Source organism: Pholcus phalangioides, unplaced genomic scaffold (assembly GCF_987345545.1).
Source record: "Pholcus phalangioides strain wild (caught in Gottingen) unplaced genomic scaffold, Ppha-v1.0 ptg000022l_1, whole genome shotgun sequence".
Taxonomy (NCBI): domain Eukaryota; kingdom Metazoa; phylum Arthropoda; class Arachnida; order Araneae; family Pholcidae; genus Pholcus; species Pholcus phalangioides.
This window is the reverse complement of record NW_028301615.1, coordinates 11,216,017-11,241,279: the sequence shown is the minus strand read 5'-3', so window position 1 is coordinate 11,241,279 and position 25,263 is coordinate 11,216,017. Positions and strand designations below refer to the sequence as shown.

The window sequence follows — 25,263 nt, the reverse complement described above, 5'->3', positions numbered from 1 at the left end:
GACGTAAGTTCAGAGAAGATCGATAAGTTGAACGTGCAGCGCCATCTATTAAGCAACATTGGAAACTAATTATTTGAAAATTTTAACAATAGATTCGTAAATTTCAAGGTCAATAAAAAAAAATTCAATTTTTTTCTGTTTTTTCTTTGAAAAAAAATTCCGTGGAAGACGTTTGCTATAGAATAAAATTTTATCAGAAAAAAAATATATAATTATCACTCACATCTAGAACCCTCCGGCCTCCCTGGATCTTTGACCGAGGAGGGGCTACTCAGTAAATTTATAGTTAAAAAAATAACAATGATGCAATTCTGTCAATTTCTTTGAAAAAAACATCAAAGGGGGAACGAGCCGAAATAAGTCGTTGTAATGGATCGAATGATATTTACTGGTCGTTATATCGGATACAAAATAGCGAGGCGGAAATGGGGGTAAATATTTGAAACCTGTCGTACTGGTCGTTATAAAGAGCTTATACTGTATAAACACGCAATTGAATTATTTGGCACAAAAATTAATGACAATTTCGAATCGACTAAATTTCATAAGTGAAGAAAATTTTAAATTAAAGAAATATTTTAAAGACATGAAAATTAGATATAATTAGAACTGAATACAATATGAATACAAACGGAGAACTAATGAAAATTTAGAGAAAAAATCGATGAAAAACTGAAATTAATTAATTATCTTCAGAATTTATGAAAGCCTCCAATAATTTTGGGCTCTTTGTTTGATTCAGGAGCTCTAGTTCTCTTTGGCCACTCGTTGAGGTGCCACTGGCCAGGACCACAGCTATTCATCATCCTCTTATATTTACATAGTTAAAGTGTTAAATCACCCTTTGTTTTAAAAAAGTTAGTTAATATGTTTTTTTTTTTAATTTCCATTACAATGACCACAGAGCCCGGTGCGACCGCCGCACCTGCCGCACACCCCTAAGGGCGGTTCTGTGGAGAAGGTAAGGGTTTCGTGATCGGAACTTTGCATCAACGACAACGGAGAATTTCGTGAATCATTTAAAAAGCCAAAGATACGTTTATCCAACGTTTTTAGAGACCAAAGCCGTAGCGAGAGAATACGGCTGGGGGTTCAACCCCTACGAAATTGAGAAAATGAATGATAGATATGGATAACATAGTGAGGTTTTTATTATGGTTTGGTCTATCACTTTGATCCCCCACCCTCCGAAATTCCAACAATCCACTATCGAAAAATTTCTAACTACGCCCGTGTTTCTCTTTGAGAATCGGAAAACAATAACTGCTCAAAATAAGTTTTTTATCCGTGGGGAAAAAGAAATGTTTGAGTTTGGAGTTCATCAGATTCTGCCCACCATCCCTGCCAGGATTTGCACGGGCCTCCCTTTATCCCTTTCAGACCCGAGCATTCATTTTGCAAATTTCCTAAATTTTTTTGCATTTTTGATACTCGAAAAATGCATTAAAAATATAAACGTCATGAAATATTTATATTTTCAAATTTTAAATTCTTTTGCTGTAAAGAAATAATAATTCATTTCGTTCAAACGTTTTCAGCGGAGATGATGCAGGGTATATATATTCGTCTTCACATACAATTTTTTTCCAGAATTTTATTGCTAAATTTTATGTAATAAACAACATTTTTCCCGGAGGCACTCTTTCCCCTAGAATCCATCTTGAAAAACTCCTGAAAATTGGACCTGAAGTGCTGCCCCCTGATGAAAGCCCCTAAAGATCATATTCAACATATTTCTAACTCAAAATTTACGCAATCCTGTAAGTCAGATCTTAACTCCCTGACGTCAAAATAAAATAAAAAAAGCAAGCTACACATTTGGGGCACCAGGGTCTTCAAGGATTATAATAAATGTATCAGTGTAAGAAAGTAAAAAATAAGGTTGATCACGGATCTCCCATAGCAAAGTGAGTTTCTATAAAGATAAGATTTTATTCTGAAATTTCAATCAGAATCATTGTAAATAGCTAAATAACACTTTTTTCTTTTTAGAACAGTTTAGAAACAGTAGGTACGGTGAGGATGGGTGACTAACCCTTTATGGTTCACAATAACGTATTCAGATTTTTTTCTTTAGCAAATAAGGATGTAAATCGGTGCTGTTGTTATCTTTTTAATTGAAACAATACATCAGCGCAGCAATTTAATTGATCAGAGTGGATTTTTAATTTGTTAAAATGGCCAACTACGAGTAAAATATACACAGTTTTTCTCTATTTTACAGTTATCTATAAACAGACGAAATCTTGCTTAACAAAGTTGAACCGCTGTTATACCTCGAATTTTATATTTACTGTATCTATTTACTAAACTGCAATAGCCCCCTCATTACAAGGCACCTCATTATAACTCGCACTCACAGATATTTTTAGCACTTTTATTAAAACCATTTTAAAACTTTTATTTAAATTCAACAAAACATTAGGCCTTAGATAAAGTCATCGGTTGCACATTCACGCTTTCAATATATCATACTTTTTCCTTTGACATGTTTGATATAACGCAGGATATGATTTCATTGGACTGAATTTTAAGACACATTTTTCTAGGCTTTACCTGATATATATAGTTTTTTATTATTAGAAAAAGATTATTCCCATCAAATTCAAAAGCCCATCACATAATCTATATACTCTATGGAAATAGAATCAACAACTGGTGCCATGGGATGTATTTTCCTTTGCTAAAAAATACTCCTTTTACGGTTTTATCCCCCCCCCCCTCCCTTACAAGCTTGTTTCTCCTTCAGATAGGTAGTTCTGCAAAGAAACATCTTTAATACATGAAGTTGCAAACGAGTTATAAATTGCATTGAAGAGAGAAATGTTATTTTTTTTATGGGAAGGGATTTCTGTGGTTCACTCTTGATTCTAAATCAATCCTGTTCTCTTCCCACCCTCCCCACCGAGAAAATGTATGTATAAATTTTGAGACCAATTTTCTAAATACCGTGAAGTAAAAATCGAGACTTTTATGCATGAAAGTACCGTTAATTAATTTTTCTCAGTCAAATTGAAAAAAAATGTTTTTTCGTTTTATTCAGAAACAGAAATGAATTTTCTCAAAAAAATATTCAGAGCGAAAAACTCTTTTTATAGCAGTGATGAGGCATAAACTTTCCCGTTCCATTAGCTTACAAGTTTATAGGGACAAGAACAGATGAATAAAAAAAAATGGTGTGAAAACATAACATATTTGACTAGTGCAAAGAAAAGTATTGAAAACTAATTACATGACATAAAATGTTGAAAATTCTAAATATTAAACACAAATAAGTCAATACTAATGGATTGAAGGGGAAAACCGAATTATTGTTCATCAAAACATAGTTTTATGTGTAAAAAACTATACAGAACGTAACTTATTTTTTTAAAGGTAAACTTTCTTTCAAATAAGGACTGCGATTTTGTTTATTAAAGCAGCATTTAAAATTGCGATTTTCCATCACATCGTCAAAAGTGTTTGAGTTTCATTCATAGAATTATTTTACAAAGAAACCAATTGAATGCAGTGTTGGATATGAATTTTATAACTTGTTTGATTTTTTTTGGAAAAATTTTTCAAATCATACAAGAAAACCAGAATCACCTTTTCAAAATGAACAGTTAATATCCCATTGTGACCACGACATTTGAGTTGAGCAGACGTATTTTTTCTGCTGAAGCAACTGGGAGTTGAGATTTTGAAACCAACCCAAGTGAGATCCCCGGTCAGCGTGATATTAGTTATATTTATCCTCTGAAGACGACACCCATAATGTGTTGAAATGCATTAGGAATTTCCCGTTTTTGCCTTTGTTGTCATTCTACATTTGTGAATATCCTATTAGACTTTATTCTGTTTGACATGTATGATTTTTATGAACATTTTTTTTCAGTCATCCCTACAGTATTTTGGATTGGCCATTTTATTTGTATTTGCCCCATTAGTCCCAACATTCTGAAAGTTTAAATTTCTATACTCTGAAGCACATGTTTATCAGAGGGTAATTTATAACTGATCGTTATATAAAGTGAAATATCTGCATTGTATAAATTATTAGCATCTTAAAAAATGTAAAGAACTTTAGAAACTCATAAGTCAATCTAACTAAAAATGCCAAAATTTGTTTTTCAGAACGTAAAACATGAATTTTACTTTTTTCCTAAGAAATACAAATGGCTTTCTTCTTGTTTGATGTCAAAAGTTTGGGTGTTGCCCTTCAGTTGTAAAGTAGTAATAATAATAAATAATTAATAGCAAACACTTTCGAAACTTGGCCTTGCTTTGTTACCCCCATTTTCGTAGACGTGCACAATAAATAAACTGCCACAACAATAAAATGCTAAAAATTTATTCAAATGATATATTTTGTACACAAGTAAGTACACACGCATACTTGAACAAGATCATGCATTTCATAGAAACTTCCCTTGAACAAAAAAAAAAGATCTCACTACAAATATAACTTAGACAGACGCATTTGCTATGGAAAAGTAGGAGTAGTACATAGTATAATATAAACAACGGTAGGTGGATAAATACAGATCACATACTGCTTCATCAGCACATCTCACATACGATGCAATGTAACAAAGCCCACTTTGAACAATTTACACGAATCTCTCTCTTTCTCTATATATATATATATCAAAGGATAAAAAATACAAGTAAGGCTGGATTCTGTATAGCATACCCATAGATGCACAGCACAAAAAAAACATGGGTTTCTGAGAAGAGACAGACCCTTCAGAAATTTTCCTGCAGGATTTTTCCCCAACTAATCAAGCACGTGGAAAAAAAAGTGAAAAGTCGTGATTGGGAAGAGTAAAAAGAGAATCCGATTTTTACACTTTTTTTTACAAATACAACCATATATACACACAGCACACTGACCATCTTCACTGTGCAGGTGGCCCCCATGAGCCAGATACAATAAAAATCAAGAACTGTACAAAAAAATTTAACCACTTATCAATGAGACTCAAATGAGTAAAACATTTACAAGTAGTTGGTGGTTTCAGTAACTGGTAAGAGGTTCAGAATCGCTATCACAATTTCAACAGGACATTCCTGGATATCACTCGCTCTTGGACGTCTCACATTGAGCTCCATCACTGATTCTTCAATTAAAAATAAAATAAATAATAATGCAATCTCGAAACTATTTTACTCATTTGAAAATTAAAAAATTCAAGGGAACAAATCCAAAATGAAACATAAAAGAGAGAGGAACTTAAGGTATCTGACTACCTTTCTTAGCACTTTTCTATAAAATGGTTCCAGAGCAGGAACTTCAATGGCCTTTTTGATAAAAAGTGTCCGTGAAAACGATAACAAATTTTAGTCCACTTGGGTTACTTTCTATGAAAAAAAGTCATTTTTATGTCAAATTTTAAGCAAAATATTCATGTAATATTCAAAACATGATTAAGAAAAAATTCTATGAGTGAAATGTTTTGCTATTTTTACAATACTTTTAGCTAGTAGGTAGATGCAGGTTGTGAACTAAAATTTGTAAGATTGCATGGTGTGCTCATAAGTTACACCTAAATCTGTTGACATGCGGGTGAAATTTTTGAAATTTCATTTACCATATCGTGTGTGTAAAACACTGTAATTAGACAAGTACATGTGATAGACCTTAGATTTTAGTTTATAACCTTAACAATATATGGGAAAATATCATATTAAAATTTTGTAATAATACAATCAATTGATTTTTAGAAAGATTTTTTTAAACTCAAGCAAAATGTCAAAACCAGTATTCTTAAAAAAAAAACCACATTTAAAGTTTTTGTCACGATTACTTGTATGTAAAAACGCAACTGAAGTGAACATGACTGCAGTTCTAAGCATCATATAAACAAAGCATGGACTGCTTTGGAATCAAACACAAATGGGGCTTTCACAAAAAATAAAAGTCAATATTTTCTTCCAAAACGATGTTTCAAATGTAGTCGGATACCTTAAGAGTAAGAAAAAAATAGGAAGTGCATATTTTATCTTTGGTACTGGAAAATGTATTTTTTCATTTCAAGTTAATTGTTCAATATTGAATAAGAATCAGGATAGAGTTCATTCGTATCTACTACTTCATTCTATATAAAGCACTTGAGTCTCACATTCTTATGAAAATACATTCATAAACTATACACAACACACTTATACAAAATTCTGATTGCACAATACATTTTACCATCGGGATTTTGATACATAAATAATTTTGTAAATATTTCAATAATTTCTTTGGCTCAACATTCGAATGATACATTTGTTTTTTTTATTTTGGAATAAAAGGCACAGCCCTAACACAGTCATTTTGTGAGCCAACTTAAAAATTTTTTTGCTGATCAAAGTTTGATTTTTAATCAACAAGCAAATATGACGCAAATGTTATTTCGTAATAATACACCGTCAAATATTCTCTGTTAAGGAGATTTGCAAGTGTTGCCAGAAAATCCTTTTTTTACAAACATAAAAATATAACTTTTTTCATATGAATACATTATTTTTTCACAGTATCTGTTCAGCCACCCTCCCATATAGTCACACACACATGCATTCACCACACAAGACATGATAAATTTGAACATAGATTTTTATACCTTTGAAAAATGAAGGACAAAGATTTCTCATTCAACTGATTAAGTCAATAATTGATCACGAAATCAAGAAAGTATCCGCATAGTCATTTACTTCCAGCAGTTTCTAGGGCTGAATAAAACCCATTAAAGGTATTAGGAAAAATTCAAGACTGAAAATTTGCGTAAAAAATGCATTGGAATGTAATGACTCCTAAAATTAATATTCTTGAAGTCAGGCACATTTTATAAATGTCAGTCAGGCACAAAGTATAACTTCCAATCTGTGCCTTGATTGAATAATTGAAAAAAAAGTTCATTCTATTTCTTTTTTGCTGATGACTAGGCTTCTCAAACACATTGTCGGTTCTCAAATACAGGAATTTCCTGTTTTCACACAATTTATACATAAAACTGATAAACCGACAATACATTCCCATATGTAAACACTTCATCATTCACGTTCATCGCAAAAATCCTAGTTCAAATAAGTTAATGCTTACACGCATTAACAACACAGTTAAATATTCTCATCTCGCAATAACTTTCATCAATTTTTTTTTCTTATATGAACTTTATCTAGCCGCACTCTTATAGAAAAGAATTTCAGCATGAGAATGCCAGATATAAAATAAGTTTTGATAGTTTGCTCCTCAAAGATAAATTATAAATAACGGTTACAAAAATATGCAATGCAAATGATAGTAAAGATAATAGACAGAGTAAGAACACTCAGAACAGTTAAATATTCTCATTTCGCACTACAGTCGAACTCAGTAATAACGATATCGAAGATTCCACTGAATTTTGTCATAATAACTGATGTGTTGTTACAACGAAGATGTTTTCAAGACTTTTCTTTTGACGAAAAATATAATCAGATGTAATCAAATACTTAAAATGAAGTTTTTATTTCTTTATGATCAGGGAGATCGATTTCATCCACTGGCAATCGGGATGATTAATACATTACATCGCCGATTCTCCCCAAGCATGTTGAAAATTTTTGGCAAAAATCACCAAATACGGCTTATAAATAACCCTTAGTGTTAGTGACAAATACAGTGCAACAGCATGTAGGGATTTAAAATGTCTTTCATGGGGGAAAAAATGAAAATATTTTAAATATGTGAGATATTTTTTTGTATTCATATTGATTATAAAAAAGAAATGCATAAGGCATGCAAATTATCTTTATCCTCAATTCTAGTAAAGATTAAAAATTAAAGTAAGCCTCACTGAAAAAAAAGAGATACTTTATAGGAAAAAGTCGGGAACGGCAAAATATGGAAATGTTTCGTATAGTGGTCATGTCAATGAGTAAGTCAGAGCGCATCAAACATTCAATAAATCTTTTCTCTAACATTAGGTATAAATACAATGACAGATGAACATTCCCTGCATGTGATCAGCTCTAATCTTAGGTATTGTTTTTGAAAAAACGTCATTGAGAAGATTCAAAAGTGACAAAAATTTTGTTGTTATATATATATCGGAGGTGGTTGCTTTTCATAGACATCATAAGCAAGGTTCATTAACATCATCATCTATGAGAATCAGTGCGCACTGCCAATTATTGATGCTATAGCTGAGGTGTTGTTACAACCCAGGTCGTTATAACTGAGTTTGACTGTAATTTTTATCTTTTTATATCTGTCTCTCGTATGAACTGTTCAATTTTCTAGCCATACTCTTATAGAAAAGAATTTCAGCATGAGAATGCCAGATACAAAACAAATTTTGATAGTTTGCTCCAAAGACAAATTATAAATAACCATCACAAAAATATGTATTTGAAATGAAGATGTAGACGGAGCCAATTGGAAAAAAAAGTATAAATGTAGAAGACAAATGTAAAAAAAACATTATGTGGAAAATTACAGTAAAATTATCATCTCAAATCATTTTACCTAATCACGAAGATTCATAAATTTCATCAGAATGTAAAACAACATCATCATCATTCAAGCAGCATTATGGACAAGACATTCACAGACAAATGACAAACACAAAATTGGATTGGACATACACAATGAGCACAGAGCTCACACTATTAATCTACATAACATTATTTTTACTCACTAGATCCATTTTTTTCAACTGAGTTATACTATAATCAGGAGATCAAAGAGAGCAAAAAACTTTTATAGTAAGTCTTTGATTTCCGCAAATAGAAACAGTGATAACTTGTTTGTGGCAGCCAGCAGAATCAATAAAAAATGTTTTTTTCCCGATAAAATTCTCAACAGCGTTATCTAAAAAGTACAAAATGTTATAACAGCAAGTAAATTTTAACCAGTAGAAGAAAAGAAGTACTACTGGTAAAACGTTACTGGCAGTGACATGAAAAATCAATTCTGATTACGTTTTGAGTATGAAAATCTCAACTAAAGCTTTTCCATTCTTTTTCCTCTCTGGTTTAAATTGATTAGACTTCAGAGAGTCAAAGATGCTGTATATTAGCATCACGATCTATGTCTTTAACTGAATATCACATTAATGCAAGTTTCAAATCAGGTCTGAAATGCAACAAATGCACCAAATTAAGGGCAACAACTTTTATTTTTATGTGTACTAATGCTTTCATGAATAATTATTTTAATTTTTTGTGTACACGATATATATGAGTATACCATATATAATAAAATGTCTGTGAAGGGCTTAGGAAATTTTAAGCAGATGCAATTGTGCGGAAAATTATATTCAATGAGTTTGATGGAATTTTGTTAAACTTTGAATGATATTTTATAATTATAAGACATAATTCTGTTGAGGGAAAATGTGCAGTGTTCAATATATTTTTCAATTTATGGTACTAATAATTTTGTACACTGTATTCTTGAAGCTCTTTTCTTTGAACTATATATGATTTAATTGGTTACAACAATTTCTCATGTCTAAAGTGGGACACAATAATTTTTTATGTTCAATTGCATTAAAAATGTCTATGATTCATATTAAAAAAGCTAAAAGAAAATTATAGCAATAGATTTATAACTACAAAAAAAAAAAAAAAAAAAAAAAAAAAATCAGGAAATATAATGATATCATGTACATTGATGATGATTAATGATATCATGAATTTTAGATTAAAATGGCTTAAACGTTGTACAGCTTTTTAATATTTTTCATTCATTCAATCATTCGCATTGTGGATAGACTGTGTATTCTCATGTTTTCAGAGAATGAAATTTGAAATCCCTCTTTATTGATCAGTTCGTTTCTATACTATAAAGAGAAAATATCAAATTACTTTTCCCTCAATTGATGATATAACATGATTATTTATTTTATATTATTATATGTACTTATTTAAATGATTGTTTGCTCTTTTTTTTTTGCATTAAACTAACTTTCTGCTACATTTCTACAGTTGAGAGGTTCAAATTTAAGTTTTTGATTGACCTTTCTCTCCATTATTTTTTCAAAAAAGGGGGCTACTCTAATTGTTCCCTATTTTAAATCATGCTAAAAGAAGTTAATGAGAGTAAAGCTAAGAAAGTTTTACTTATTTTTTAACTTTACTGATCCTAAAAAGACATTGTTCGCACCCTATTTCAATTTGCTACATATATTCCTTTCAATAAAATTTACGTAAAATTTTGTTTTTGCATAAAACTACAAATAATACAAAAAACAGTAATTTTCCAACATAAGTCACAGAAGTTTAATGGAGAGAAAATGTTATTTAAGTTTTGCAAATACTGCAGGTGAGAGCTATAAGAGAATGCTGTGTATTTACCGATCTTGAATTAATTATTAAATCATCGGGAATATTTTTATACTTATAGCTATGGACACTGATCATGAGCATTTCAAATGTACTAAAATTATGCAACAGTGTATGAGTGTATTCAAATTTTCAGCGCAATGATTCACTACAAAAGTAAATGTAATAATAAAAATAAATGATCCAAAAACATGAGTTCTTCAAAAATAATGGAGAATTGGCAAAACAACATAGTTTCTACAAAAAGTGTCTGAAAATACGAGTCATAGACAATACATTACATCAGATCAAAATTTTTGCAAATTGACAACTACAAACTGATAAAGGCTAATATTGGCCACGGTTTAAAAATAAATCGGAGATAAATATTACATAAACCTGAAAAAAAAGAAATAAAAGGAAATACAAAAAGATCTTAGGTTCTCGGGACATAAATATACAAACACACAACTGGCCATTATTTTCCCATTTCTCATCTACATTTCAGCTAAAACTAAAAAAAAAGGCTATTTTAATCATAGCTACAATTAGAACTTATACCGGATTCACACATAACAATGAAACATTTACCAGAACTTTCAAACAAATGAAAAAAAAAGTTCAGTGTTTCATGTAAATTATAGAAGCAATTACTAAAAGAAAAAGAAATAACAAGAAAAACATTCTAACAAAAACAACACATAAAACCTGCCTGAGATCTAAAAATAAGAAAAAAGAAAAAAAAAACCAGAAATAAACATGCAATATATACAAATCATGAGAAAAAAATCAAAAGTTCTGGAAATTTAACCATGCATTAGAACTAGCTTCCCAATATAAATACATAGCTAAAGATTACGAAGATATAAACTTTTTTTTTTAAACATAACATGCATCACTCGGGAAAACTGAGAGCATATAGAACAGTATTGCACATCGGATGAATTTCTAATTAAAAATATCAATTGTACAATAGAATTTTGAATAATTTCTCAACATTAAACAAGATTGTTTTCAAAGAAAATATAAAAACATTCATATATAAACTTATCTGCAATTGCTAGAGCATAGGCACCGGAACCACCTCAGCCCCCCTCCCCCCAAAATAAATTTTGTGAGGAGGCTGATCTCTCCCTTCCGATAACTATAATGAATATACAATGCAATGCACCCCCCCCTTCTTACATACAGGCTTCAATCCTGTGTATACAGGACAACTGGCAACTTTCACCCCCCCCCCATATTTCCTTCATGTCTGCGCCTCTGTAATTGCTAGTTTTTTTTGATATTACTGAGAGTTTAATGCTTCCTTCATTTGACACAAGAAATATACATCAATCTGTTTTGCTTAAAAGCTGTATGAAAAATTCATAAAATAAATAGAATGAATGAACAGAACTATCGAAATTCCTTTTCAAAATAAGCATTGAAAAAAAAGAAATACTTCAAACTTGAGGAAATAAGCTTCTTGAAAGAAATTGTAGATTCTAAATTTGTACTTGTTTTAATCGGATAAGACCTCAAAAGAATTTCATTTAAACTTCTGGACCAGTCTGATCTTCATTCACGAAAAGTTTGTAAAATATCTTCTCTTTTCATAGTTCATAAGTTATATTATAATTTTTATCACTTCAAATTCATTCCACCAATATAGTTATGTGGTAAACGCTATTTATAGTTCAATAGGTGAAAAATAGCTAGTGGACTAAAAAATCATTTAAATGTGACATATGAATGACAATTAAAGAGGATAAAAATTACAATGAAATATATCAGAAGTTCCAAATATGTTTTAGGACGTACGTAGCTCAGGTGGCAGTATTATCACCCACCATTCAAAGATGCTTTGAAATTTTCTACTGTTTCTTCTCTTTTTTTTAAGGAAATCGCAACAGATTTTCTAAAATTTTCATTTCAATACATGTTATGTTTTGAGGGAACAGAATTATAAATGAAAAGTTTAGAATTGTTGAACTTAAAAAGAACTGTACATGAAAGAAACGTGTAATGCACGGATAAAAATGAGAGGTGGGGGAAAATGAACGAATGTAATAAAAAGGGCATAACTAATATACAACACTGTACATATTCAGGGATCACTTGGTGCTTCCAACATGGACATCAAGAAGTTATCAATAGGAGTGTCCCCTATCAACTTGAAAAAGAAAAGGTGCTCCAAGCACTTTAGACCAATACTCCGCAATGCAGGTAGGCGCAGCAACAATTTTGCAAAGCGTCCTGGTTGATCAGGATAATTTTGCTTGCAGTAATCTTCTAAAGCTGCGTAAACTTTTTCTCTCAGATTCTCAATCTGCTGCGAACATTTCAGGCCTTTAACTTCTGGAAAGAAACAAACCTTATAAAAAAATCCATTTTGTAGTGGTCAAAGCAAACAATAATGTAATATATAAAGTTAAATTTTCAAATTTTCAATTTTCTCCCAATTTACAACATGTGATAGTGGTTATATACTGTATATCCTCTGAACATGATGTCCATACAGTGTCGGAATATATTGGGATGCACCGCTTTCTCTCGCCATTTGCTTTTATACAAATGTATGAATATAAGAAAATACATGTTGTACAAGCAGAAATTTTCATAAACTATTTTAATTAGTTAATTATTTTTTACTAATTCTTAAAATTTCAAACAATTTAAAAATATTTTTAAATTATTTGAAATTTTGTGGTTAATGTTAAAAAAATTAATAAAAAAGCATGTGAATTTCTAAAGCAGTAAATTGTACTGATGGTATTATATGTTATGGGACTCAAAAACAGGAAAAACTGTTTTACTAAAAGTAATTTTCACATATTGTAATATCTCTGCATATAATTCACAGTGTCAAATTATATGCAGATGCAGAAATAATTTCATCTTATAAACTGTAGCAGCACATAATCTGCATACGCATGGAATTTAAAGAATGAAAAAGGTTGTTGGTGCCATGTTTTTTTCAAATAAAAAAAATTATAATTCTTTTACTTACATCAAAACACAATCTGCTATGCTTGAGAAAAATTATTTTTAAAATTATTTATTTTCATTCTAGTCTCTGAGAAAATATGCAGTGGTCTACATAATCAGCAATGAAAGAGTTATAAGATGAAAACTAGGATGTCAGTTAATTAATTAAGATGTAAATGAAGAAGTTGGTTGATTAATAAAGAACTTAAGTTCAAGATGTTAATTAATTTCGAATGTTTAAGATGAAAATAGAATTAAAATGCTTAAAAAGAAATGAAAATGTTGATTGATTAATTAATTAAAATGTTTAAGATGGAAATGAGATTAAGATGTTTAAGATGAAAATTAAATTAAGATGTGTAGGAAGAAATAAAGATGTTGATTAACTAATTAAAATGTTTAAGATAGAAATGAAATTAAGATGCTTAAGATGCGTGAAAATGAAAAAAAAATCTAATTTCTTTCATAGCAGAATGTTTATTTATTTTATTTATTTATTCAATATTGTTTGGCCGAAACCTTTTGAATATATGAAGGCAGTGAAAATGTTTATACATATTGTATAGATGAAATGGTGCAACAAGCAGTTACAAATGCGACAAAAATGTGAACATGTATTGGAAATACATGTGTTGTTGATATTTTTGGAAAAAATAGCTTAACAAAATACCTGGGTTGAAGAGTACTATCGCTCTAAGGCAGCCAAGTTCAGTTTTGTCCATTTTCATTTCCCTCATTTTTGCAACTAGTTCAGTTAGTACACGGTCAAAAATAGCTCCAACTCCTGCACTGTGTGCACTGTTACGATGAACAACAAGTCCAGTGGCAAGAACGATGCCATCTTTAACAGAGACAGACCGATGGGAGAATGCAGCAATTAGCAGCTCATTCCAACCTTAATAAGAGCAAGATTTGAATTTTTAAATTATACATACATGTACATATTTCTGATTAGAATACTTCAACTAAAAATCTAACATGAGTAATATTCTATTTAAGTACACCTTTCAGTAGTCAAAAAAGAAACTATGTTACTATACTATTTATGTGCATTTGAGTGCTCTGCAACTTAAAAATAGTCTTTTAGCAATACAAGCATAAGTGAGATGAGTGACACGCAACAGTAATATTTATGTGAATCATAGGCATATATGCACACACATCAAAATGTCTTATAGCTGCAGTGGGGGGGGGGGGGGATTCTTGAATGACCAAAACAAAAGTGTATGAAGTCTGAGAGGGTCTACGAAATAGTACAAATAAATTTTGAGCCAATTTCATTATATTTATGTAAGATCATGTGAAAGAAACAAGCAAATTTCTACAACATTTAGCACTTTTGTAGCTCTAAATAAATATATATATATGTAGAAAACAGGTAACAAGTTTGGATGATTTATTTGTATCCACAGTATCATAGGAAATTCTCAAAAAACTGGTTTCTTTATTCATGTGTTCGAAATAGAAGGGGAAAAGAGTACAGTATAGATTTCTCTTTCCCCTTCAGCTGCTCATTCTCGCCCTCTCCCATGTGTTCTCTTTCACTCTTATATATAGTAGAAAGATAATTATTTGGAAGAAATCACTTAACAGGATTATAGGAAGAAGAGTGGCAGGGAATAACTTCTTTCATAGGGTCGCAATGAAGCTACGTAATGATGAGAAAAGAGGTAAAAAACACGGAGAGCTGGAATGTGTTTCTCCCATTTGCCTTTGTCGAGATATCTCATTCCTGATCATTTAAGGGGTAAAATATCCGAAATGTTTATTCTACAGTAATTCCATTTTTTTCCGCTTGTGTACAGTACTGTTTATTTTGGTTCAATTAATATAAGTTACCAGAAAAAAATCATTGACTTCTTATGTAATATCACATTTATATAAATCAGTGTTTTCAAAGTGATACATATCATTCCCTGGAAGGGTGGTGGTGGCTGCAATGGACCATGGTGGGGGGAAGAGAAAGGAAGCATCGAGACAAGAATATAGGACAATAGAGGACCCTATGGCTCTTGAAGAGTCTGAGAATTTTTTTTGATTTGGGAAAAGGTAAAGTACAGCAAAAAAGTTTGTGAAACCATAATATAGATGCACACATAAGGAATAACATAATGACCATGCAAAAATCATTTTTAATTCAAGAAGTACGTCAATTTGCTTTAAATTTTGCACACTGTGATTGGTATTTTAAAATAATGGTATTAAAATAATTGCTATTTTAAATAATGACTTGCAATAAATATATTATAGGACATGAGTCATATAAATTTTAAATATAATTTTTCAAAAAAGTGCACAGGATATAAATTTGTGGTTTGAAATTTTTAAAAAGTGAGAGATATTTGTGGACCAACCTGCTTTAAGAAGTACCATTTGATCTTCTAGAGGTAATTCAGTGAAATGTGGAATATGCTTTGCCCATTCGACTAACTGATACAGTTGACGGTCTGCTGCCTGGCAAATATTAATGACTGGATCTTTTGGAGGAGACATCGAACATTCCTGCTTTACAAACCACTTGAAACAGAAAAGAAAGCCACTCTATAATGACAATATTAGAATATACAAATATATTCTGAAAGTAAGGCTGAAATTGAATCCTATACAATGTACTAAATTCCAGATTATTTCAGTTCATAACAAATTATGGTAGTGGCAAAATTAATTTGACAGTAATCCATTTCGGAAATTCTGATAATGCTTTAATCATTCAAAAGGAGTTATCACTTTAACGTTTAACACTACATCATGAAAAGTAATCAGAAGATTTATGTTTTTTTACAGCTCAAAACTCCTAAACTTCTTCAAGTAAATGTCCAAATGAACAGTGAGTGGTATTATTTTACATATTTAGTTTTCAGACAGGGCTATCTCAATGCATTAGCTCTAGCTGAGCATGGCACAGAGTCTCATGTGCATAAGTGATAATGATGGTGCATCCATGATAATGAAATCTGGTACTTAGGTTTAGAAGAGTTAAGTATGTAAGTTAACCAGTTGTGTTATTTCTATTTTGATTGGGACATCCAGAGTATCACTTTTTCCTGAGGGGAAGGACACGATGGCCCAGAGCGACAAATTTTCTCTTTTTATCACCCCCATTTCTTATTTTTACTTTATATTTCAAATATTTCAAAGAATAAAAGCATCTTGGCTATATTGAGTGAATTTTGAATCATTTTCAAATTAACACATTTCGAGACATTTCCATTTGAAATTACTGTCATAACACATCATGACGTTTTACTATGATGAGGAAAATCTATCAAATATTGAAGATTTTTTAATGCAAAAATTGAGAAAGAAGTGAAAATAATATAAATGAAATCAAAGGAATGTGATGCAATACTCACACTGACTTCAGGCTCTTCAGTTTTTGGTTCCACTCTAAGTTCAGCTTCAAGAATTCTGTCAATGGACATGTCGCTCTGAGAACTACTCGTGCTCTCGACTTCATTTTCATTTTTCTCTTTGGTTCTTTGCCTTTCCTCTTGCACAGCTATATTTAATAAAAATTGCATAAATAGAAGTTAATTAGAATAAATTCCACACACATTGCTCAAGAGATAACTTAAGCAGGAATTTTATGGCAAACACACATTTTGAAGGAACAGTAGTAGAAATATATGTATAATATATAGACAGATTTGATTTTTTTGCATCAATTACTAGGCTGGAGTTCTCAATGCTATCAAAATCACCATGTAGATGAACTGTTGCAAAATTATTATATATTTCTTAATTACCCTTAAGTAAAACATGCATTTAAACTGATGCATGAGTGCTTAATTCTAAGTTTTGTGTGTGTGTGTGTGTTTAAGTTTTTTCTTCTTACTCCATTGAAAAAAGTTGTCAGAGTTTAAAAAAATCCAAATACACTGCACATATTCCGCCGAGAGCTGATCCCTAAAAAATAAGAGAGAGATAGATAGCAGCACCAACTAACATGGATGATTGTGTGCATCAATGAGGAAATTTCATGAAATTTGCCTAATGCTGTCTTCGACTAACGGCACCACTACAACTCTCTCTCTAATTAACTTATACTACTCTATCTGTACAAAGATTTTTTTCATTTCCACTTCATTTTTCTTCTGGAATAAAACAAATACAGTATAAACGGTGCAACTAATTTTGAACTTATTCAGGCTTCTAATAACGAAATATTAAGGTTAATAATGATAGCTCTCCCCCCCCCCCCCCCCAGAATAGAGACCCTACTGCCATGGGTGGACATGGGAACAATGCCTCTCAATATCTATGATGTATGCAGGTGACCAAATTTACTTATGTGTGTGTATATACATGTATAGTATGGCCCTGTGGTGCCACCTATCAGAGATGTGTGTTTTGAGCATTACTGACATCGGTTTTGCATATTGGAATAAACTGTAGAAACAGACACAGATGCCTGAATTTTTGTATGTATGTAAGTACTGCGTCAAAGTTTTCTTCATCACATCACTAGGGGCATCGAAATTCAAGTTTGCTCCTACTGACCAAGTATCTAGTTTTGTAATATATTTATATACTTATTTGGACGCATATTTATATCTGGTTGTCTATTTATGTTCCAAGCTGGGTGAAATTCATCAGAAATTACAGTTTTCCTCGCAAATCATTCCATCCAATATTATTCCATCCATTATTCATTGTTTGAATTAAACAGGCAAAACATTTTTTTTCTCAATTCTTATATTCCATTTCCAGATTTTGCACTCCTCCCATAGCAGTGCTCTGAGTCACAGAAATAAAGAAAATATTGGGAGGGGGGGGGGCTGAAAATCATCATTTGTCCTGTATCATTATTACCTCCTAGAACCTCTAGGAGGTACTGCCTGTATACAGGGGACTTAAGCTCGTGTTTACTCTTTAAAAAAAAAAAAAAAAAAAATATATATATATATATATATATATATATATATATATACAAATACAACGCCACAACAGGCAAATTGCCCAACGAGGTGGCTGACTTAAGAACATCATGGATCCCCGAGCCATTTTTTGGAGGCCCTACCTACTACTGCTACACCCCAAATGCACCCCCCCCCGCGGAACCCCCCAACGAATCGGTACATGCGGGAATGTGCGTGTACATGTTGTGCAACCTGACGTAAAGTTTTTTTTTTTTTTTTTTTTTTTTTTGTTTTCTGTGTAATGCTTGTTATGTGTAGTGCTGTCATCTGCCCCCAGTTTTTCAAACTATGAGTGAAGTGTTATGGTTGAATGATTAACCGTTGTAGGACTGTTGCTCTCTGTGGCGAGACTTTTTAACGGGGAGATCGGCTCGCATTTGCGCCTTGAAGTTGGGAACCACAGAAAACCAACTTCAGCCGACCACCACTGTGGGGTTCGAACCCGGATCCTCGCATCACGAGTCCGCACTATAACCACTCGACCACCACAGCGGCAAAAGTGTAAGTTTTGGGAGGTGGGTGGGTTTGAACTCACATATCCTGAACTCTTCCCATCTCTAACCCCATATCTTACCAACCCACCACTACAGCACTAAATTTTAGAATAATATTCATGTAATGAAATTTAATTTTCTGTAACAATATTTGCCGTTTGAAATTAATTCAGAGTTGAAGAAAGACGGCCTACAAGTTGACCCATTTTTGATACTTTTACGATTCGTGACTAAATCGCACAAATTTTTTTATATGATGACTACTACTTCACCAAACACCAACTCTGGCTATATCGATATAGTGCAATTTACTGCCATTAGTGAGATGGGTTGGAAGTGAAGGCGCTGTCTATCGGTGGTCGCCTCGAGTTCATTAGGGAAAATATCTTATCAATATCCTCCTCCCTTGGGTTCGAACCCGGGACCCTGACAACAACCTTCAGGATGGTAGACGAACATCTTACCACCATGCCACTCGGGCACAAAATCGGGCAAAAAAATATTTTTTTTTTAAAGAGTTTTTTTTAAAAAGCATGCTGAAAGCTACTTTCCAACATATATATATATATATATATGTTGGAAAGTAGCTTTCAGCATGCTTTTTGACCTTGGTAAGGTTGTCATGAAATGCGGTAGTCTAGATTGCAATCGATTTCGATCTTATAACGTTCCCGCTTGACACGGCTTATTTTCTTGGTCTCCAACTCTAGTGCACTCTCATTAAGATTTTTCGATTACAGTTTTTCATTACTGTTTTTTTAAATAACGTTATATTCACCGCAATTGCACTTGTCTTCAAGTGCAAGTCGTTTATATGGCCCGAAACACTATCTATGCCCGAAACACTGAACTCTTAAAAATACTTGATAATGAAGTGCATTTTACTGCAGACAGTACTCTAATATGCCGATGGTTGATTTTATATTGTATTAATTTTTAAAATGTGTCCTCGACTTTTAACCCTGACGGTATTACAGAGATATAGTCATAAATAGGGACATAACTAGGGGTTGGGAGCAGGCGGGTCTGGTGCTCCGGGCTCTGGACTAGTGGGCATAGGCGGAGATAGACTTGGAAGTCTGGGAGGCACGGTCATTATTGCTGGGGAGGGGGGGGGGCATGATGATGATGATGTCAAGTCATCTATGCATATATGCATTAGATCAGTCGACTTCCTTTTTGATGCTAGGGGAGGGGCAATGCCCCCCCCCCCACCCGTATCTCCGCCCATGGTAGTGGGTGCACCGAATTCACCCTTTAACTGCTCTTTCTGCATTACATAGGGGCGCCAAAATGCGTGTTTGCCCAGCCGCCATAAACATATTGAAACTAGACTTTTTGCGAATTCCCTAAAACATAAACGATGATAATGATAATTTAACGTTATGGGAATCGTATTTTGTACATAATGAAAGAAAAGATTTGTAGTCACCCTCTCGTTTCATTCCCATGGCTAGACACTTTTGGTAGCGGCAATACTGGCATCGATTTCGCTGCCGTTTGTCGATAATGCAGTTACGCTCTTCACGACATGCATATGTGAGATCTTTGCGCACAGTTCTTTTGAAAAAGCCTTTACAGCCTTCACAACTGGAGAATAAAAGAGAGAAAATTATTTAAAAAATGAGTTGATATTGCATTGAGATGATTAAAAGACGTTAAATTACTTCAAAATGTGTGAGAAGAGTGATTTTTCCTCTCCTGTCTTACATTAGTGAAAAATAAACATCTCTGTGAAGCCAACTTTTTCTGTTCTCAATACATTATCTGCAGCAGTGATTCTCTACCGCTCTTGCAGCCCTGGGATATTAAGAGGTGCCACAGCTAAAAGTCAATGGGGAGCCACGAAAGGTGATTGGGGGGGGGGCAGAGACATGTGAGGGGAAAACAAAAATGTGAAGCATTTAAGTGAAATATGATGGGGTCAGTACCATCCGAATTTTTTTTTTGAAGAGTAATATTTCACACCTCTTCCAAATTATAAGGGGTATTTTTGTAAAAAGCAGGGTATTTTTTTTAAATAAGAAATAACTCTGTAAAAAAATTACCTAAAATTTACGAGGATTAATTGAAGAGCATTTCTACTTCTCAACGAAATTTGGATCAGTGAAATTGAATTTTGATGCGTATTGGCGAACACTGGTTGGGATAAAATGCGGCAACACACTTTTAGAACTACCCGCAAGAGGGAAACTGACTGTCGGACCAAACAAGGCCCGAGCCCTTCCGGGATATTGTGGGTTGGACCATGCTGGGAAGGACGCGGACTGGTATCCATCCCGGGGTACTTATTCTTTAATTTTTTTTACGCTATGAATTTAATCAGAGATAAACTCAATGCGTAGAAATGGTCATACTTCTCGGTATTGAGGGGTTCTGGTTAAGAGAGGGAAAGGGGCACAAAGAAATTAATATGGCCTTAAGGGCTAAAGCCATCTTAAAAGCATCATGGGTTCCTGGGCGAAGTGATTTTTTTGAGACCCTCTACCTGGCTAGAAACGCCTGCCTATAAATTTACACATGCTTATTTTTAAAATTTTCAATCAAATCTAATTTTCACGAGGCTCTCTCTCTTTCTGCACTTAAAACCTCCGTGCCGTGCCCGGGTGGGCCTATGCGTTAAGGCCGCACCGCTAAAGGAGCCATGGGCGAGAAAAGATTGAGAAACACTGATCACACCGTGTCTATTTCTGCCCCCCCCCCTCCTCCATACTAATTTCATTTCAATATTGGTTTCTTTACAGGTTATGAGTGAAACTAAACGCCAAATTCTATGAGGATCCATGGGGTGCATCACTTTCTCGCCTTTAACGAGAATCGAATCTTTGTGAGTCCTTAATCAAGGACGAAAAGAAATTTTAATTGACTCATGAATCTGCACCCTCCCTGTTTCATTAATTGATGATGGTTATGCAAAGACACTCACCTGTACACGCCATAATGTTTCCCTGATGCTCTATCTCCACAAATTGAGCAGAGATGTTTGGAGCCGCTCAGTGGATGGTTCGGGGGATAACGTGGTGACTGAGGCTAGACAATCAAGAAAAACAGAAAAAAAAGGGCTTAGGTTATAAAAAAAAAGAGGCAATGCAACTTAATGGAAAATTAGTGTGCAAATTAATATTATAAAACACAGTGTGTTTATATAACTTTGAGGTCATTATCTCTATAATTACAGTCGAATCCTGTTTTAACGAATACTGTTATAGCGAAAATCTCGTTTTAACGAAGACATTTCTAATCCTCAAGATAAGTTTACATAGGAACAATGCAAAGAACTGAAATTCCTTTATAACGAAAATTCGTTGTAACGAAGTGATTTCTCCGGTCTCTTGCAGTTCGTTACAACGGCATTCGACTGTAGTTGCAGTAATAAGTTCCATCTAAGGATATTTGACGAATTAAATAAGTATGTGGGATGACGCAGCCGCAAATATAAATACAACACACTAAATCCAGCTGTCACGCTTCCTCACAGTTCAATACGGTATGTCTGGAAACTGGACCTGAAGATCAGGGCCGGAACTACAGGGGGGCAAGGAGGGCGGGCAATTTTAGGTTGGAAGAACACCTAAAATTGCCACCCGGTAAAATTATCGAATTTTAAAGTTGTGGGGTCGGCAAAATAATGTTTGCCCGCGCGGCAAAAATCTCAGTTACTGCCCTGCTGAAGATGTAGTCACACCAGTGGCGTATGGTTGAATTTGGTTAAGCGAGATTCATCGGTGGTTCCCATACAGGCACCACGTACAGGAGGGGCAAATCACTGAGGGTGTGTATATTGAACAAGGGAGGGGTGAATTACACTTCCGCTCTCCCGCCTATGCCAATAATGAAAATTTTTCACTGAACGTGGAGGGGACGATCGCCCTTTCCTTGTATCCACCTATGATTACCAGTTGTGTCTATATGTGATCGGCTGAAGTTGGTTTCCTGTGGTTCCCAACTTCGAGGAGCGAATACGAGCCGATCTCCCGTTAGAAAGTCTCGCCACACAGAGAGCAACAAGCCCACAACAGTACAAATCTTCAATCATTACACTTCACTCGTAGTTCGAAAAATAGATGGCAGATGGCAGCCGTCAATGAGGCATCATTCGATATGTCTAAACAAAATCTATCCGAAGAAACATAAAAAAAATCTTTCATACGTTCGAGATAATTATTGAGAAATTATTATTATTGAGATATGTGAGTATTTAAATTATGCTCACTACGTTACGCAAACTTTTTGGAAATGCACTCGGATCAGTCAAGAAGCCAATTCTAAAAACCGTAGTCACGTTATAAAGAAGAAAAGATATTTACTTTCCATTAAAAGTTAACACAACTTGTATCATAATATATTTGTAACACATTTAAAATACCTTCACTCCTACATTTGGTTAGTACGTAGTAGGTACTGAATAAATGTATGAAAGATAAATAAATGACCTAGGTGCCTTACCGAGGCATAATTGGAAGGCATTATTCCTGGGTATGCTGACTGTGAAAGACTGCTACTGCTAACAGCAGGCATTCCACCGCTCGTTACCGTAGAACCACCACTGGAGCCATTTGTCACTGACGTTGTGCTGCTCAGTACTCCGGGGCCTGTAACCAAATATGATCAATTCATCATTTTTCAATAAAACTACCATATAAATAATGGTGATTAATATAATATTTTAAAACTTACTAATAAACTTAATTAAAAAAACCCCCCATCAAATGTGTACCATTCTTCTATAAGGTTTCAGATGTTATTTGATGGAGCATTATACAACTGAATCTGATAAATTTTAAAATTCCAATATTTTTTTACGTTGACTAGGACCATTTCAACGAGTTCCGAGGACAATTGCCTAAAAAACTACTTCACTTTCCCCTTGAGCACCAATGTATCTATGTCTGTCGGAGGTAAAGAGCACCGTGTGCCAAAAGGGAAATTTTACGGGTGGGGGAGGTGGGGAAGAACCGTTAAAAGATTTATTTTTATGTCTTCTATGGAGCTTGGTTTTTTTTATCACGGTTTTAATGTATCTGTTATTTACTGAAATAGGACTTAATGTCCTATACCTATGTATAATGAAAATACTGCAAATTAACAGCGTTCCCAATACTGATGAAAGTGCCCTTCATCTCCGGCGTATGTATGCAAAAAATATTTTTTGTTGGGGGGGGGGGGGGTTTAGCATCCAGAAAGACATAAATACACTTCGAATTCACAAGAAATGCTGACAAAAATATGCACACAAAAAATTCAGAATGCTCACGAATTCTTCACTGAAGCCTCTGTTTAGCTCACCCGTTAACCCTTTGAGAGACACAGCAAAAATCACTAACCCCCCTCCATCCTTTAGAATGTCGTACCTTTTAACTTTTTTTTAATGAAATAAGCTTTCTTCTGATTCTCAGCAGATGTAAACGCAATTCGTTAGGAATTCCGTAGAGGAATATGCGCGAATTGCATGTACGGTTAAGCAGTCGTAGCAGATGCAAACGAAGGAGTGTATGGGAATAGTGTTCCACGGAGAAATAAACTTTACAAAATATCTGGACTAAAATTTTAAATCACGTCAATATCACGTAAAAGGTTAAGATTATCACTGACGTTGATCATATTCTTAAATCAGTCATCGATAACAGGAAAAAAAGTGGAGATACTTTTCAGCACTTTTAATGAATTCGTTGCATACTCACAATCATCGTTAATTATGTTTTGAACCTCAAAGAGCTCTAGATGCCATTATAATAGTGAGATTGTGTTTATTTTGCATTTAACGCGTTACTTTACTAAACTCTTCTATTTCCTGAATGCACCCAGAGTCGTCTTATCAAGCACCCAAGCAATGGTGTATTTACGGGGAGAAGGGGCAAAATGGGCTATAGGACGGAAAATTCAAGTGAATGGTGGTCAGAAACATTAAGCTAATACGGAAGAAGGGCACCAGAACCTTAATAGCCCGCAAGTGGAGTAGCCATAAATCCGCCTTTGCACCCAAGTAATTGCTTGGGCCCCATCCCAATTTCATAATGCATGCAAGTCCTTTAAATTCTTAACATAATTCAATAATGTCGGGTCCACCTGGTAAAAAACTACATCGGATTTTTAAAAAAAACCTATCGAAATGATAAAAATTGCGAACGGAATGTCATTTCATATACATATATACGATGCGGAGGTGACTGACATGATTTCTAATATATGTTTTCTGTAAGTTCAGCCCCATGGGCAAAAAATCGAATATGTTTTTCTATATTTGTAGAGAAACATTTTTTACTGTAGCTCAGACCTGCGTGATATAATATATAGCAATTCTTTTTGCAAGTTTAAAAAAAGAAAAGAAAAGAAATCCAGGAATTTTTACCACAGTTCTTTACGAGAAAATTTTGAGAATCAGAGAAGAGAAAAAGTGAAGAAAAATTTCACGATAAACGCGCGCACATAATAAACATGACAGACACTGTTTGATTAGATAAAGCGCCAGAAATTGCAAACTGCGATTTTTTTTCGATAGCACTTTGAAGGTCACAATCACCGAATGGCAGCCCGTCTCTGCAGGTCAAAAACACCGCCTGGAAAAAAGCCAAGTCCCACCCACCACATCCCACCAGAGTATAACACAC

General features: G+C 33.5%; 1 protein-coding gene across 3 annotated transcripts in view; it reads right to left on the bottom strand.

The window, feature by feature from the left end:
• Positions 1 to 9,903: 9,903 nt before the first annotated feature.
• The window catches only part of LOC149069456 (retinoic acid receptor RXR-alpha-B-like), an 85,638-nt gene continuing 70,278 nt past the window's right edge, over positions 9,904 to 25,263 (bottom strand). The window contains exons 2-8 of one of the 3 annotated variants that reach the window (XM_089249247.1): positions 23,102 to 23,247; positions 21,582 to 21,685; positions 20,088 to 20,245; positions 16,596 to 16,741; positions 15,597 to 15,759; positions 13,913 to 14,137; positions 9,904 to 12,612 (exon numbers count right to left, since the gene is read on the bottom strand). In XM_089249247.1, the coding sequence (XP_089105373.1) occupies positions 12,362 to 12,612; positions 13,913 to 14,137; positions 15,597 to 15,759; positions 16,596 to 16,741; positions 20,088 to 20,245; positions 21,582 to 21,685; positions 23,102 to 23,247 (1,193 nt within the window). In that variant the 3' untranslated portion in view covers positions 9,904 to 12,361. The remainder of the gene's footprint in view (positions 12,613 to 13,912; positions 14,138 to 15,596; positions 15,760 to 16,595; positions 16,742 to 20,087; positions 20,246 to 21,581; positions 21,686 to 23,101; positions 23,248 to 25,263) is intronic. The other 2 variants (XM_089249249.1, XM_089249248.1) reach the window with 2 other exon arrangements.